The 18,459-nt window shown below is 36.2% G+C and overlaps 1 protein-coding gene across 5 annotated transcripts in view; it reads left to right on the forward strand.

The window, feature by feature from the left end:
• Positions 1-7,456, forward strand: part of LOC132126565 (intermediate filament family orphan 2-like) — a 33,519-nt gene extending 26,063 nt beyond the window's left edge. Inside the window, exons 4-10 of one of the 5 annotated variants that reach the window (XM_059537880.1) lie at positions 789-848; positions 3,415-3,585; positions 4,428-4,567; positions 5,512-5,692; positions 6,122-6,211; positions 6,350-6,474; positions 7,126-7,456. In XM_059537880.1, the coding sequence (XP_059393863.1) occupies positions 789-848; positions 3,415-3,585; positions 4,428-4,567; positions 5,512-5,692; positions 6,122-6,211; positions 6,350-6,474; positions 7,126-7,231 (873 nt within the window). In that variant the 3' untranslated portion in view covers positions 7,232-7,456. The remainder of the gene's footprint in view (positions 1-788; positions 849-3,414; positions 3,586-4,427; positions 4,568-5,511; positions 5,693-6,121; positions 6,212-6,349; positions 6,475-7,125) is intronic. The other 4 variants (XM_059537881.1, XM_059537882.1, XM_059537883.1 and 1 more) reach the window with 4 other exon arrangements.
• The last annotated feature ends 11,003 nt before the right edge of the window (positions 7,457-18,459 follow it).

An 18,459-nucleotide genomic window follows, 5' to 3' on the forward strand; every position in this document is an offset into this window, starting at 1 on the left:
GTACCCCATAGGGCTTGCAATTGGACCTCAAGGTACATCTATGTACCTTTCTGAGGGTCAAAAAGGTACATAAATGTTCCCAAGCAATGTCAAGGGTACAAAAGCTGTTTTCTTATTTTCTGAACATCATTTACAACATTATTACCTGTTATCCAGAACCTCAGACAAACGGTCCGGAGTGATATTCGAGCACTTGAATGAAGGGGCGAAATTAAACTTTTTATACTTTCTCATGGTTTATATAAAAAGGAGAGTTGATTAAGACAAGTTTATTCATTTGATATGCTTTACATGCATTATTACATATACAAACTGGTGGATCAGCAAACTGTCCGAAAGAACCAGGGTGTAAATTTACAGCAGATTTAGATTTTTGGATGAACTATCCCTTTATTCTAAAGTAAACCCTATGACTGGTTGTTTTCCACGACTTCTGTTTCCTGACAGCAGAGAAACACGCTCGGTCTTATTTGGCTTCTTTCCCCTTCGGCAGAAACACCCAGCTAAGACAATACACACAAACAGAGCTCTGTTTTGAGTCTCATTGTTATTTTATCATTATCTCACACACACACCTTCGATTTGTGGTCTAGATGGTGAGGAATGAAGAAACCGTTTATCCCCATGTCACCTGGATTTACGGGTTAATGTTTAGTTACTCATCTTTGCTTTGGAATTGCCTCATCTGTCAGCCAGTCATTCACACCAGTGTCAGTGTGTGCTGTAAAAATCACTAACAGTTTTGAAGCAATAAAAGCTGTGAACTGAAATCACTATTTATTGTAAAGGCTGGCGGACGCCGCCACTCTAAAGCTGTAGAGAATCGGAGGAAAATCCTGGACCTGAAAGTAAGAGAGAATGCAAGATGTGATCTGTAAAAGCATTGCGTTTAATAAAGAAAAACAATTGCCCTGATTTGTTTAACGTGCATCTATTTCAATAAAAGCTTATTTTTGCCATGGAATAAAACCTTTCAAACAGTAATCACGACTCTTCATCTCACAATTCGGACTTTTTTCTTGCAGTTCTGAGAAAAAGTCTTATTGCAAGTTTAGAACTTGCATTTAAGAGATTTAAAAGAGATTTTAGTTTTTAATCACAGTTGCAAGTTTATATCTCCAATTAAGACTTTTCTTCTCAAAATTGCAAGTTTATAATCTCACAAATGCAAGGAATACAAGTTCTCTTCCCAGAACTGTCGAATATAGACTCCTCAATGTTACGAGGAAGAAAAGGCAGAATTGTTAGAAAGTCCCAATTACTTTTTTTATTCTGTGGAATGGAAAATAAACTTGCATATGTTGCCCTAAATGTGTTGCGTTTTTAATTACGAAGCAACAAACAGGGTCAATGTTTTTGACTCCTCCTCTTCTCCATACAGAATATATGAGTCAGAGCAATTGTTTCCCATGAGGCCTTTAGGTAAAATTAACTGCTCAAGTTTGTTGCGTGCCTGTGGATTTACCACAAGACTAACTTGTTGGTCTAAGCATCTGTGTGCAATGGCATTGATTTATGACTGATGTGTTGATGTCCTTGTTGGTGGCTTATAATTGATGTTCAGCATGAAGATTTTAATGATTTAGAGTGATCCTGTGGCATAGTGTGTTTGTGTTAAGAGAATCAGAGTCTCTGAGTTTCTCCGTTTGAATTTGCACAATTACATACAGTACAGACCAAAAGTTTGGAAACATTACTATTTTTAATGTTTTTGAACATCAAAAATCAAGCCTGCATTTATTTGATCAAAAATACAGAAAAAATGTAATATTGTGATGTATTATTACAATTTAAAATAATTGTTTTTAAATGTATTATACTTTAAATTATCATTTATTTCTGTGATGCAAAGCTGAATTTTTAGGATCATTATCACATGATCCTTTAGAAATCATTCTAATATGATTCATTATCAAAGTTGGAAACAGTTCTGCTGCTTAATATTTTTTCAGAACATGTGATACTTTTTTAGGATACTTTCATGAATAAAAAGTAAAAAAAAAAGAAAAAAAGAAAAAAAGAAGCTATGTTTTTAAAATATAAATATTTTGTAATAACAATATACACTACTGGTCAGTAATTTGGGGTCAGTAATTTTTTTTCTTTCTTTTTTTTTTTTTTAAATAAAATCAATACTTTTATTCAGCAAGGATGTGTTAAATTGATAAAAAGTGATAGTAATATATATATATATATATATATATATATATATATATATATATATATATATATATATAGTATATTATAAGAATTGTTTTTTTTTTTATAAATGCAGTTCTTTTTAACCTTTTATTCATCAAATATATTAGACAGCAGAACTGTTTCCAACACTCATAATAAATCAGAATATTAGAATGATTTCTAAATGATCATGTGACAGACTGGATGTTACATGTGACACTGAAGGCTGGAGGAATGATGCTGAAAATTCAGCTTTGCATCACAAGAATAAATTATTTTTTTAAGTATATTCAAATAGAAAACTATTATTTTAAGTTGTAATAATATTTCACAATATTACTGTTTTTTCTGTATTTTTGATCAAATAAATGCAGGCTTGATGAGCAGAAGAAACTTCTTTCAAAAACCTTAAAAATAGTAATGTTTCCAAACTTTTGGTCTGTACTGTATAGCCACTCGCACACTGCAGCTAAACGCAATTGTCACTTAATGCTGTTTGAACACTCTGTTCAGTTGCATGCAAAAACAGTATTTTACAAATCAATTCAATTGGAAAAAAAAAATTGGTTGGTGGCAATAGTATTTTCTTTTGAATTAAAATTTTTATTTGTGTAGTGTATAGAGAACCAAGCTGAACATTTAGTTGTTTATGTAGCGTGTTCTTTTTTATTTTTTAATTGTTATTTTTATTTATTATTTTTATTTTTAACAGTGAGCTATACTTAGTTTTTAAATAAAAAATAAAAAATTCACAACATAGTTTTTATTTTGAGAATATTAAAATGTATTTTACATTTATTTTTATTTAAAATAATAACATTCGTTTTAAGTTTTAAAATAATATTTTTTCATTTGAACCGATATACGATTATTACAATTTGTTGTAATTTCTTAAAATATTGTTTTTATTTTTTAAATATTAACAATTAATTAAATTTTTTAGTAATATTACACTTTTTTCAAAATAAGTAAATTAACATTTTAATAGATTGATTGGACCATACTTGCTATTTAAATTGAATGAACAATTCATGGACAATTGCATAGGAGTGAAAATAAAGTGACTATTGCTTTTTAAAAGAAACTACGTTCATAGACCAAACTCCATCCTGACGAAGCACAAATCTAATGACACTGCAACTGTTACTGTTGTTTCTCAAGCATCATAAATTCATTATCTGTACAGAAACAGTTTTCTTTTCAGTTTCTAACACTGCTTGAATCTTTGCTCAGCAAATGTCCGACCTCGACACCAAGATTCAGGAGAAAGCCATGAAGGTGGACATGGACATCTGCAGGAGAATCGACATCACGGCCAAACTGTGTGACGTGGCTCAGCAGAGGAACTCAGAAGACGTGTCTAAGATGTTCAGCGTCAGTCCATCCAGAGCATCAGCAGACAGGGTGGGGAAAACACGCAATACTAGAGTAAAACTGCTGAGGCAAGATCTCTCCTGCCCTGCACATGAATTTATCACATTGCACTGCAGCCCAAGCCACACACAAGTCAAGTCCAGTTCCAGTGCATGAGCTGATTTTAATATGTAGTTCTAATAGGGGTGTGTGATATTCATTGTCTATTATAATTGTTGTTTTAATGATATGTGATCTGACATTATTGAGTATGTCACTCACTTTGCTTGCATAAACTTGCTGTTGCGAATTTCATGTTTATATTTTCGTGATATAAACATGAAATTGCGCATTATAAAGTCAGAATTGTAAAATATAAACACAATAGTAAGAAAAGTCTTTCCCCCCTCAGAATCAGACTTTATAACTCGCAATTGCAAGATAATGTCTCAAAATTCGGAGAAAAGTAATAATTGTCTCATGATCGCGTATGTGAGATTAACTTTATACGACACTAAAAAAAACATGACTTTAATATTTAGTGAGTTACAATTGTTTTTGTTTTTTTTTCACCAAGAAAACCAAACAAAGTCGGAGCAGAACATTTGTGCGTCTCAGAGCAACTCTGCAGTCGGTTCCTGATCAGTCTGTTTTTGTATGAATCATCTGAGTAAATAATTCAATAATCTATGAATAAAGACAACCTCTTGCTTTGTTTTTAAATTGATTTCAAATGAATCATTTGAATGAATGATTCAAAGAATCACTCATTAAGACAGGGACTTGTCGCCACCTACTGGCGGTTTTTAGTATCATATGTATTTTTCTAGGCCTAAACCAGCCGACGTACTGGCATAAAATTACACTAAGTAGATATCTTTTGTGTGTCTTAGATGGCTGTGGTGTGCAAAAAGAGAGAGAAGAAGCCAGTATCAGATGAGGAAAACTCAGAGATGGATGCAGATCCCAGCACTTCGGAGGAGGATGTCCCATTCAACATCACAGACGAGATGAAACGCATGATCAACCAGCTGTGAGTCCTCACAAACTCACAAATCTCATGCTTACACTCTGGCAGCACCAAGTGGAGAGGCAAAGAATTGCAGAAAGACAAAACAACTGGTTGGGGGGCATTTGTATTTGTAATGAGTGGGTATTGAGGTTATAATCTTTAACTTTGATGTCGTGATCATGTCAAGCTGGTACTTCTGTGTATTGTCTAGTTCTCACTTCCACACTTTCACTAACGGCTTTAGCTGCTATTGTAGCCGCAACCCAAAGTGCCTGATTCTGATTTCCTCCACAGATCTGATATTTTTGAGGTTCTTCACATTGTACTTTTTGAAATATGGATCATATCATACCCTGGTCTAAACTGCAAAACTTCTTATCTGACATGCATACAAACAAGTAAGAAGTAAACAAAACTTGAATGCACATTTCATTCGAAACACATTGTTAATGTTATGGATATGGCATTATAAAGAATTCAATTTGTATTTGGTTGGATGGTTTTGGAAATTGCATGTTTTTGCTCAATTTGGTCTTCTATTCTTATTATATCATTCTATATGAGCCATGAAACCTGATGTATTACAAAGAAAAAAAAAAAAAAAACAGCAAATATTTATATTTAAAAAAAAAAATTCTGAAATTTATTTTAAAAAAAACTATTCCATTTAATAAAAAAAAAATCTGATTAGAATTTTATATGTCAGGCCTTAATGATGCGTTAAAACAATCTAATAACAAGTCACATTGCAAAACAACTGTGACTCAGATCCAGATTAAAACTGCGAGTGCACATTTTGCCATTCACAGTGAGGGAAAAATCAGATCTGGGCCTCATTTAACATGTTTGTGTATGTATGCATCCTGTTTCGTGCTTTTCTATACTCTCGTCTTGTGCTGGCCGTCCGAGACTGTCTTCAATGTCTACTCTTTCTCTCTCATCCCTTTCTTTTTCCTAACACGCAGACATTATTCAGACAACTCATTTGTTGCTAGGCGGGAGACGTTTGAGATCGATGATGACTGTGACAGTTTGACATGGGAAGAGAACGATGATACGCTGCTGTTATGGGAGGATTTCACCAATTACAACGTGCCCTACGGCCTTACTAACAACACCGACTGCAACGGAGAGGCACAAGAAACGGTGAGTTTCCACTGAACATCCATATACACCAACTTTATAAATTGCATTAAATTTAATAAAATGTATTAAAAACATACATTTTAATCAATTTAATGCAACCTTGCTGAATATCTAACACTAGCTTGCTCTATTATTTTTCTATTCTAACTGTTTTCTTTTTATTTATTATATTATTTAAAAGCCCTTGCTATGTGTACTGCATTTATGCTAACTGAGACTTGTTATAGCACTTATATATTGCTCTTTTGTTGTTTTTGATTGCTTCCAATGTCTTCATTTGTAAGTCGCTTTGGATAAAAGCGTCTGCTAAATGACTAAATGTAAATGTAAAAGTATTAACTAAAAGTACTTCTTTCTGTTAGTGTTGTTTTCAATACAATCGGAGAGTAAATATAATTGAAATAAGCTGTCATGTGTCTTATTTCTTAGGACGGAAGTCTGGGAAATCTCATCGATGAGACTGAGTCTCTTATCAAGACCAGAGAGCAGGAATATCAGGAGACAATTGGACAGATCGAGGTTAGAATGTTTTTCTGTATTTTCTACCCGAGCCAAACTGTGATTGGTTGTGGTTGTGTTTATCCTCCTACTGAACCTCTCGTCTTTTCTTACACATAAAATGTTGTATGTAATTATATCTTTCTCTCTGACGCACAGATGGAGCTGGCTACGGCTAAGAGTGACATGAACAGACATCTGCATGAGTACATGGAGATGTGCAGCATGAAACGAGGGCTGGACGTTCAGATGGAGACGTGCAGGAGAATGATCAAGGGTGGCAGGTGATTTCACTGATGATTCAGAGAACGCAGATTCACTATAAAAACAGCTTCATCTGAAATGTTTCTAGTGTTCAAACGTACTAAAGAAAAAGCCTAGTAATGTGTCCTAAGTAGACAAGACGTGATCAGCTTACAAATGATAAATCACTTCCATTTTAATCTGAGGATTTAGTCTTGTGTGACAAGGCTGGTCATTTCTACACATAATACTATTTTTTTTTCTGCGTTCTATTTGAATTTTAATTGTAATTTTTTTTAGATAAGTATTTTTTATTTCTTAATAGTTTAAATAAATTTTGTACGTTTTTAAAATAATTGTAAAATAATTATTTTTAATATTTTTTTTTTGTTTTAAATATTTTTAATTCTTAATTTATTAATTTTTTTTTTAGGTCCTACTTTTTATTATTAAGTTGAGAAATGTTTTAAGTTTAAGCATTTTTATGTTCTCTTATTTTAGTTAACATTTACTTTATTTTCAGTAATGAAATATATTTCTTTATAATTATTTTATAAATATTGTTTTACCTTTCGTTAGATTTTCTGTTCATTTTATCTCTTGTCATGCAGACACAAATGAGACCATTTCTTGAGAATAAGGTTTTTCTTTGTGTGTGTGTTTTAATAAATTATCTTCTGTTTCTCTTTCAGAAATTCTCTTTCCATCAGCTCATCTGTGAGCAGTTACTCAGGGAACACTGACGAGATACAAGACGAGTCGGACAAGGATGGAGAGATGGAGGGGCCAATCAGCTGATACCTGCCCAGGCTGACCCCGCCCTCTTCCCCCCACTGAGCTCCAATCAGATCTCGGGCCTCCCAGCAATCAGCCAATGGCGTTACACTGAGGAACAGAGCCCACTCACACAAACCCCAGATCCTGTAGGTTCTTTAACGTCTCCGTGTCAGAGTGGGGTGGAGTTGATGAGGGTTGTTTTTGTGATTCGACATCAATATCGATGCGTCACATGGTGCCACAGCTGTCACAATCCCAGCCAAAATACATCACACAATACACCTGATCAAACCTGAAATCAAGTCCATATCTCAATTAGAAAGCGGAAAAGGTTCATGCAACATGATTGATACACAAGACTGAAAGCCAATCAGAGCAAAAAGGACTGACCTTCAGAATGCTTTCCTTAATATTTGTGGCTTTTTATTTTTCTTAAAACTACTTCAGAAATCAATGGTTTACTGCAGAAACATTTTGGCCTTTTTAAGCCCCGAATCCAGTCAAAGATGTTCAGCGAATGTGGAACACAGAAAAAGCTCACGTTCTATGCAATCAGCCTTATTTCATGATGTGTGTTTTCCCAGCTAACGAAACTAGGCTTTTGAATGTTTTGCTGACATTCCCAGTTAGTAATGTAAATATTATTTATGAATGTTCTCTGAACATCAAAATGTTAAAAGGTTTTAACCCTCTGGTGCTCTTCGGTGTGTATATATATATATACATATATAATTGTATTTTTGAAATCCAAAAATTGGTTTGCGTTTTTTTTTTTTTTTACTTCATCAGAATGCAATGAAACTTGGTAAAGGTTTTGTTTGACACTGTTTATGTGAACAAAATATATAAAAAATTCCCACAGTGGAAATGAATGGGAAGTGAATTTTATCTAGTGGAAACATTTGTTACTGCGCTCAAAGAAAGTCTTACAGAAAACTTTTTTTTTTTTTTTTTTTTTTTTGATATCAAATTTGGAACACGACTTGTTTAGATTTATGGCTTTGACTTTCCCACAGTTTTAAAGTGAAATGTTTTGGAAAATATGTAAATATTAAAATACGTAAATTATAACAATAAAGCTAAACTTTTTCACTTAAAAACTTTTTTCACATCAACAATAATCCACAAAGCGTCTTCTTTAAGAAAGAGACCAAACCTAAGTCTGTCCTCCAAAGCATTCAAAATTTATGACAGTTTTTCAGGTCTATGCTCAAAAAGTGCTTAATATAAATAAATGGATTATAACTACTGGGAAAAATATAATTTAATACAATAAAATCCCCTAAAAATACAAAATGTTAAATAAAAAAATACATAAAAACTAAAACATAGTACATTCATTTTATTGAAATTAAAAATAATAATTAAGTGATTTTTTACCTTCACACAAGGCACATCAGAGGGTTAAAAATTATGTTTTTTTTCCCTGGTTCTGCGAATGTTAAGGGAACATTCAATTTTATAACATTACAATAATTTTGCTAACGTTATTGAAATGTTTTGAATGTTCTCTGAACTATCTGAAACAAGTAGTTTCACTTAAAAAACGAATGTCCAACTAAAAGTTTCAGAAAAAAAAAAAGGTTTAATGAATGTTTTTTTTTTTTTTTTTGCTAATGTTTTGAGAACATTATTAACGAACGTAAGAACATAAGCAAAACGTTTCCTTTTAGCTGGGTTTGATTTGCCTTAGGTGATTTCATGTGTAATGAACAATGTTCACGTGTTAATGTTTACGAACTTAATGGCAAATTCTGTGGACTATGTCCCATCATTTTGAGCAGAAACCAATGAAGATTGAAGCTTTTCGAGAGTCACACATATCAGTATCTCAAACATTAAAGAGCTGTGTGCCTACTGTATATATACATTGCAGGTTCATTTTGGATGGCCTTACTGCATTTCCACTTCTTTCTAAAGTTTGCACTCACGGTAATCATGGGAAGAGTTTTCAGGTGGAGGTTTTGATTGTACATTGGCCATGCATTATCTTACACGCTATTGGTCAAAAGTTTGGAAGAATTAAGATTCTTAATGTTTTTGAAAGAAGTCTCTCCTGCTCCTTGTTTGATCAGAACACAAACATATGAAGCAGCACAACTGTTTTCAACATTGATAATAATAAGAAATGTTTCTTAAGCATCAAATCAGCATATTAGACGACTGGAGTAAAGATTCTGAAAATTCACAAGAATAAATTACATTTTAAAATATATCAGGTATTTTAAATTGTAATGGTATTACACATTATTACTGGTTTAACTGTATTTTTGAGCATAAGAGACAAACTTTTGACCAGTAGTGTACATTCCTGGGTTCATATTTAAACATATTTAATCTGAAATATGGGGAAATTTGATGGGTTTTTTTAAACTGATCAGTGATTTAATAATAAGATCAAATATGTAATTATAAGCTCAAAATATGGTCGCAAACGGTTTTTAAAAAATATTTTATAGTAAATAAGTCGGTAGGCATAACTTTTGTTTATTCAATTAACTAAAAAGTTTAATATCATATCTGATCAAATCATCTGTAAATTTTGCAATTTTGTTTGTGTATTTGATTTCCTAACTTATGAAAGATAGGACAAAATCTGGCTTTTGAATTTCCTAAATATATAAAAATCATTTGATTGTATAATGTTCAGGATTTTTGGGGCTAATTTGAATGCTTTTCCCTGGAAAATGAAACATGCACTTTTAGAGTCTCCCCTTTTCAAGCACTGTGTGTCTATTTTTGATTGTTTACGGTGAAAATCAAGCAAATTTTTGGGTCTGAATCTGGATCCATAACATGGACCAGATGTCTCTTCTCAAAACCGATTTTATGGTTTTTGAACAAATAAAATAGGAAAAGGGCAGTATCACAAGAATTAACATGCAAAATCATATTCTGAAATGTTTTCTGAATTCCATTGTGTTTATGTGTTTATGTTTTATAGAAATAAGTTACAGTTATATATACAGTATAAAGTATCCTAAAGAAAAATACAAGTTTGTGAGCTTTAATGTTGTATTCAGAAGGAACTTACGGAAACTGGATGAGAAAGTAATGCTGTCATCATCATGTTTGTCTTTTTGTCATTTTAAGGAAAGCACAAAATGGCAGCAAATGTAGGTGCACATTTCTGTAAAACATAAAACTGTTGTGATGGGTCATGTAGCGCTAACTGGCACAAGCATAAAGCCAGAAACATGCTCAATAAACTGAGGTTTTGTAGCATTTGACATCACAGACTTGCATTGAGTATGTTTCAGGCCGAACATTTTGTCTTCATATCAAATATGGTGTTTTTCTTAACCCTTGTGCTTTACCGAACTTGGTGTATCCAGTCAAAAATGCTTGTAAATCTCTCATTATGCTACACTATCACCAGCGCTGGGTAGATTACTGTAGTCCATAACTGATTACAGAATTGTAGTTACATAATCTGTTGGATTACACGTATTAATTAATGTATTATGAGTACTTTCTGATTATTTTTGTAATCTATAAAAACGTAACTGTAATCTATGGGCATTTTAAAAAGGTAATCTGATCTAATTACAAGTACTTCTGATTTGATTATGTTTATCCAGATTCCATGCAATCAGGTACTACCCAGCGCTGTCTTTTTGTGAACTTGTTTTCTTTCAATTAACTAAGATTTTTTTATTTCGTTTTGAAAGTGACTGGTCATCTGAGTTTATTCACATCAGTTTATGAGTGAAAAATAAAGCATTATATGTGGGTAGTTTTGCCAATATCCGCTCAAAAACTGAAGTGCATAATCTTAAATTTGTTCTGATTAAATGAAAACAAGTTGATAAAAAAGACAATACAATATCTGGTAATAATATAGCACAACAAGAAAAATTTATAAGGATTTTATGTAAGCAGGTCATTTTTAATCAGGAAAAAATACCAAAAAAGTTATATTTTAAAAATTATCTCACAAGGTTGCCACATTTTAGTATAATTCAATAACGTTAAATAGGATTTTCAGGAAAAAGAAAAGTCTCTCTGGGTTAAAATGACTGGAACAAAATGAGTTAAGAATGCTAAATGTTGTGCTTTCACCTATCACATCAAGATTTGCCTTTATGTACAGAATATCACTTGTAGCTCATGAGTAGAGAATGATATTTAGTTCATGAGACACAACGTTAGTTGGATGTTTTGATCATATGACCACTGGGATTCGACCATATGAGGTCTTTTCTGCAGACTTTGTTCTGATCTGGACTGAAGTGGGGTTTTGCCCATACGCCAAGCTGACTACACAATAACTTGCACAATTACTTTTGAAATGAATATGGAATTTCTAATGAAGCATAAAGCACTAGGTCATTATACCCCATCATCATACCAGCATCTATGAGTTTTACTGAAAGCCTACCAAAGAGTTTCAGCTTCTGACTCCTTCTGAATCCTTCTCATAGCACTGTTAATTATCTTTATTTTTATGATATTTACTTTGACGTCTGAAATGATCAGTATACGTACATTAGAACATTATGCTGTCTTTGATATTAGTTTTTGCTGCAAATGAATTTTCCTGGTGTGTGAGCTACTGATGTATGTTTCAAAATAATGAATGTAATTGGTGCTGGGGTCAAAAAGAATAAAAATAAACATAATTGAATAATTTGCTTTGTTGAAGACCTTTTTATCTTGTTCATAAAGAAAGCCATATTTCATTAGTGTTGATGTTTAAGGCCATAAATGTACAGTGTGTGTTTACACAAACTCAAAGAAAGTAATTTCTAAAACATTTTTATTATTAATTTAATAATTTAGTTTTTGAAATTACTATTTAATTTTATATAAATATTTAGATTTATTTAAATTTTTAAATACATTTAGAATAAATGTAATTATTAAATAAAATAGAATGTTTTATTAAAGAAATTGTAAAAATAAAGAATGTTTAATTCATGTGTCTCATGCACAATGGTAATTCATAGTGTTTTAGATAAAAGTAATATTTCAAAATAATCATAAAATAAATCTAGCAGATGCATAAGAATTTAAAACTGACAAGTTAAAAATTTTTATAAAACATTTCTAAATATCAAACAAGGATTAGCGATGAGAATATATAAATAACATTTATTTTATTTAATTTTCCATCTATCTACCTATCTATCCTGTGGTCTTGCAGATGCAACCCTATTGTTCTTTCTTCTCTTTGGCTCTTAATCATTAAACGTTATTAGCCATGTTTCCATCACCCTCTTTTTATGTGGAAAAAGGTTATTGTGAATAATGGGAGATGGAAAAGCATTTTGCGATATAAATCTGTAACGGACACCAGGATGAAAAAGCAGGGTGACATAAACCAAGGACTCCATGAAACTGATAGAAACAAACAGGATATATATGGACAGGTGAAAACGATGAAAGCGGGAACAGCTGATTGCAATTAGCAGGTGTGCAATTAACAGTGATGAATGGGACAAAGGCTCGTGGGAAATGTAGTGCCTGCAGTGGGGTGACTCTATGGGGAAGTGAGACCACTAGTGGACACCCAGGGATACACAGACCAGAAACTGTGACATTACCCCCTCTCTAAGGAGCAGCTACCAGATGCTCCTCAGAACACAAAAACAAACCAAAAGAACAAAGAGACCAGGAGGGAGGTGGACTGGTGGATGATCAGGAAGAGGGACGGAGGGCCAGGTCCATAGAGGGGAACAGGAAGTGAAAAAAAAAGAGAGACCAAAGCTGATCGGAAAGTTCAGGGGCCCAGGGCAGTGCCGACAAAGCAGGAATCCAGGGTGGAGCAGGTGGAACTGGAGCCCACCACGGCCGAGCAGATGGGACCGAAGCCCACCAAGGCGGAGCAGAGGACCACCACAGGGGGGTCGATGGCATAGGAGAGCAAGTCTGGTCAGGTAAGACTGAACAAGAGAACATGAATAGGTTAAGGGTGGCCTCCGTAGTCATGGTGAGATGGTAGATGGCCTCCATGGCCATGACAGGGCAGGAGGTGAGTTCATAGGTGGCCTCCATAGCCGTGACAAGAGGGTAGATGGCCTCCAAAGGTTCTACAGCAGTTGCGGCCACCTCTGGAGGTTCCACAGCCGTAACAGTCTCTTTGACAGCAATAAAACCAGCTGAGAGAGCATTACTGGGTACAACAGACAGGATGTGATAAGGCTCTGGAAGTACAGTAGTGATTTGACTGGGCTCATAAAGACTTGACCCTTTTCACGGAGATCAACGGTGACTTGACCTTGTTCACGGAGATCAAGAGTGTCTTGACTCATGAGGTCTAACTGTGGTTTTGCCTGACTCATGGGTGTTACTGGGGGACTTGACCTGACTCAGGACGGTCAATGGTGTTCTGACTAGACTCTGGGAAATCAGCGGGCACCTGACTCGACTCTGGAGGGTCAACGGGGACCTGACTCGACTCTGGAAAGTCTACTGTGGCTGCCATCTTGTGCAGTGGCGCTGGGCCGGCAGCCACCATGTGCAGTGGTGCTGGGCTGGCGGCCACCATGTGCAGTGGGGCTGTGCTGGCGGCCATCTTGTCTGGAGACACAGGCCTAGAGTCGGCCATCATGTCTGGAGAGACAGGTGTGTCTGGTGTATCCCATAGACCACGATGGTGTAGGTAACTGGTGATAAAGCCCTGCATTTCAGCCGACGGGCCCCGACTTATTTATGCCCCTAGGGCCGGGCTTCGGGCCAATTTTCACGTTATAGCTCACATGCAGGCCGGGCCTCGGGCCTTTTTTGGGTTATCCTTCTATTTATATTTTTAGACATTAATAAAAAAAAAATGAGAAGTTGACGTCGATGATAGAAAAACAAACATAGACATTTCATAACCTCATAACTTTCATAATTTGATAATTCAACCCGTTATAATTATACTGACATACTTAACATGACAGTCTCACGCACGCTTTTCCGTCAGCGCGACCCACGATTATACTTCACTTATATCCACTTATTGTAGTAGTAGCTATTATAGGCCTCTAAATTAATGTATTAATCATAGCCTAGTTGGCCAACTAATAATTATAAAATGTTGATTCATGCAGTGGCGAGCATTTCTGTGTCTGCACCTGTTGTTGCGGGCCACGCAGGAAAGAAGAGAGCGCTGGCCGAGTTTGAAAATATTGTGGAGCAGGACGAGGATGACGAACGATGAAGTACAGCAATACATGCGCCTCAATCACAACATGGAAGGTGATGGACGAGATGTGCTGCTATGGTGGAAACAGCACGAGACCCTGCTACCGCAACTGTCAAGACTGGCTCGCTCTGTGTTTAGTGTCCCGCCAGCAGCAGCAGCGAACGTGTCTTCAGCGCAGCGGGAAGAGTGATGGAAGAGAGGAGGACTGGGTTAAAACCTTCCACTCTGGATGCTATTCTTTTTCTCAACGATGCTCTCTCTGTAAGAGACTGTTCTAACTTTTCATTTGACTGGACTTTATTTTCGTTTAACTGTTGGAAACTAATGGAAAAAAGAATGGACATGTTCTGTGGTGCATTTTTGAGGTAAGATAACCTGCAAGTTTGTTTTTAATTAATTTAATTTGTTTAGATTGTAGGCTATTTCTCATTTCGTTTGCGAGCGCTGTTGCGAGCCTGCCTCAGTATTTCAATTTTTTTTATTTTACTCACTGTGGTTTAATAAATAAACATAGGCTATATTAAACTAACTGTCTGTGTGATATGCTTGAAGTGTTTTATATCTATGGATTTTATTGTAGCCAAGTAAAGTATTAGTGTTAATTTGAGGGGCTTAATTGATTAAATATGTTTTAGGCTACTCGCTGTCGGCTCGGCTGATTAACGTAAATCTTCATTTTAAAAAAATGCTCCAAACATTTTTCTAAATTAACTTGATAAAGAAATGAAAAGAAACATAACACAAAACTGACCCCTTTTTTAATTGTTGCAAATAGGGCAGGCTTCTGCTGTGTAATAAAATAAATAAATAAATAAAAACACGGGCTCGTGTCGGACTCGAGCTGATAATTCTGATGAGCTGTCGGACACGGGTCGGGCTAGGGCCTGAGCGTCTCGGGCCAGGGCCGGGCTCGGGCCTAGATTTGAGGCCCGTGCAGGGCTCTAACTGGTGAACCCCCAAAAGTCCAGGACCTCCAGCCCCTTAATTTCCCACTGAGGCAAAGGGTCATCCAGGCAGTCGTTGAACAAGTCCTTAAGTGCCTCATCATTATACCCCAGCCCTACTGCCATTGTCTAAAAAATCTGAGCCAAACCACCCACTTCAATCCCCTTTTGACGGAGGGTGGTTAGGTTCAAAAGCCTCCCCCTCTGCTCCTCCATGGTGGCTGGGGAACGGATACGAAATTGGGGAAGTCGTGGCCTGGTGGTTAGAGAGTCGGACTCCCAATCGAAAGGTTGTGAGTTTGAGTCCCGGGCCGGCAGGAATTGTGGGTGGGGGGAGTGCATGTACAGTTCTCTCTCCACCTTCAATATCACGACTTAGGTGTCCTTGAGCAAGGCACCGAACCCCCAACTGCTCCCCGGGCGCCGCAGCATAAATGGCTGCCCACTGCTCCGGGTGTGTGCTCACAGTGTGTGTGTGTGTGTGTTCACTGCTCTGTGTGTGTGCACTTCGGATGGGTTAAATGCAGAGCACAAATTCTGAGTATGGGTCACCATACTTGGCCGAATGTCACTTCACTTTCACTTAAAAAAAAAAAAAAAAAAAATTCCACACCGCTGGATCTGGGCATGATGGAGTCCTTCTGTAATGAACGCACACACAAACAGGGAGATCCAGTTGCAGTGTTTTAACAGGGGAATCCAAAAATCATAATCCAAACAGGCAAAAGGTCAATAACAGAAAAGCAGTCCAAAACAAGAAACAATAGGGAACACGAAAAAGCAGGGTGACATAAACCAAGGACTCCATGAAACTGATAGAAACAAACAGGATATATATGGACAGGTGAAAACGATGAAAGTAGGGACAGCTGAGTGCAATTAGCAGGTGTGCAATTAACAGCGATGAATGGGACAAAGGCTTGTGGGAAATGTAGTGCCTGCAGTGGGGTGACTCTATGGGGAAGTGAGACCACTAGTGGACACCCAGGGATACACAGACCAGAAACTGTGACAAAATCCTGCATTAGTGTTCAAAAAAGTGTATGTGTTTTGTTAAAGAGCATCTGAAATGTTCTTATGGTTATTCTGAAGTACCTGAGCAACGTTTGTCATTAAAGTATTTCTATATAATTGCCTCCTAGAACGGTCTACCAAGACTGCGTTCCCGAACAGCTGACATTCACCTCCCAAAGCAGGTGAATTTATTGTTTTTGCCTGGTCACTCGAAGCACAAGTAATTTATTATATTTTACTTTTCTAAGTGATATTTAGTCCCAGTTTAGTAAGAAGTGAAAATTCTGTTCTCTCTGGCTAGTTGGATGGAAACACTGCTTATTTGCAAATGTTTTATGCAATAATATTCCAATTTTGCACATAAGCTAAATTCGCAACTTAGGATGGAAACCCGGCTATTGACTCGCTCAGGCTGAGTTGTACTGATTAACAAGCTGTCAGTCCTTGGAAGGGTGAGCAATTCCAGCGCCTCTCAAGCTGTGGTGCCTACATACTCGCTGCAGCATTTAAACAAAGATGCCTGGAGAAAACAAACAACACATATGTCAGCCAATCAGAAACTACATCCTCCTGCTGATATGATTTAATCAGTAACATCACTCACTTTGAAGTACTGCTGCAGGCTGTCAATGAGACTACCTTGAGGACTGATGACCAGCAAGAGGTAGTTGGAATTCTCTCTGAAGCTTATCTGGTAGCCATAGCTGAAACAACAGAAGAACATCGACAACATATATAATAAGTCTGAAATTAATGCAGGTGTGGACGTGTGATGCTACCTGTCACAAGTGCGCAGACGGCGTGCTGGAATATTGGGTAGGGGACCGGTGTACTGAGTCCAGTAGCTCTGCAGACGCACCTCCTTCAAATGGGACAGGCAAACCGTCAGAAACTCATGGGCGTCCTGTGAGGAGAAAAAGCGAGGGATGATGAGGGTAAATGCAAGTCTGAAAGTAATACTCCAGAGCATGAATATTCAGTCATCGTGCTGATGGTCTCCCAAGAAATCAGGATGGCGAGATTCAATGCAGGCCATCATCGTAGATCAAGCTCAAAAGGGAAATGTATATAAATAATTACAATTAATTACAATTATTTATATGAACTGCCAGTAGTAACTGTAATTAAATTGCCATTAAGTAATCTCTTTGTCCAGCCAACATTTAGCGTAATTTCATATCAACTCTAAGAAAGGATATTGAAGGAAAAAGGAAAATGAGATTTGATGGTTGAAACCATTGGGAAAACCAAAGAATGAAGCTATGAAAAGAGTCAGTTAACCACTTGAGTAAAACCATCATCATTATACTAAACCTCTGTTTCGTTTAGTTAAATGTATGATACTTGCATTGCCTTGGCCTGGAACGAGCGCCAGGATGCAGTCTCGGATGAAAATCTTGATGGTTTGGAGGTTTGGTGGTGTAGGAGTCACAATCACGTTCTTCCGGGTTTGAAGAGTAATGAATTTCAAAGATGTCGTGACTGGATGGTGATTGGGAGATTCTTCTCAGTGGAAAGTAAAAAAGAGCTAATAGAGACATCAATTGAGATCCTAGGATTTTTGGTAAATGTATAGTTAAGGCCAAAGGCCTGGAACATGCGTAGGGGTCCAAGAGAGTTCTAGCTCATCCTCTTAGGATCTAAAAGAAGATTTTTTTGAGGAGCGGACACTGGAGGACCGGAAGCCCCCTCAAGGATGCATGGAACCAAGGATCAAGGAGGGCTGGATGGGACAAGCGGAGATGACGGAGAGAGGAGAGGGGGCAGTTCGATCTCCAGTTCAGAGTGCCAGTCTATTAGATCTCCCTCCCGGATTTGGCACCAACAGCTCCAGACTCAGATCACCCTCAGCCACGATGCAGGGGGCAGAGCTCCTGAATGTAAAGGGTAATGTAATATATTATGTGCATGCATGTTATGTAGCATACACTGGTCCATTAATAACTCCCGACACGTATTAATTCAGCATTAAACATGATAGGTATTATTAAATATTAGTACACAGCATCAGACTTAATTAACTATATAAATGTTTTTATTATTATTACTATTTTATTTTTTTATTGTGCATTCCAATTAATCTCAATCAAACTGCATTTGGGTTATTTTGATTAGGTAAAAAGAAAAAGAAAAATACAAATAACACAATAAAAACTTGA

This window comes from Carassius carassius, chromosome 44, assembly GCF_963082965.1.
Source record: "Carassius carassius chromosome 44, fCarCar2.1, whole genome shotgun sequence".
NCBI classification, from domain to species: Eukaryota; Metazoa; Chordata; class Actinopteri; order Cypriniformes; family Cyprinidae; genus Carassius; species Carassius carassius.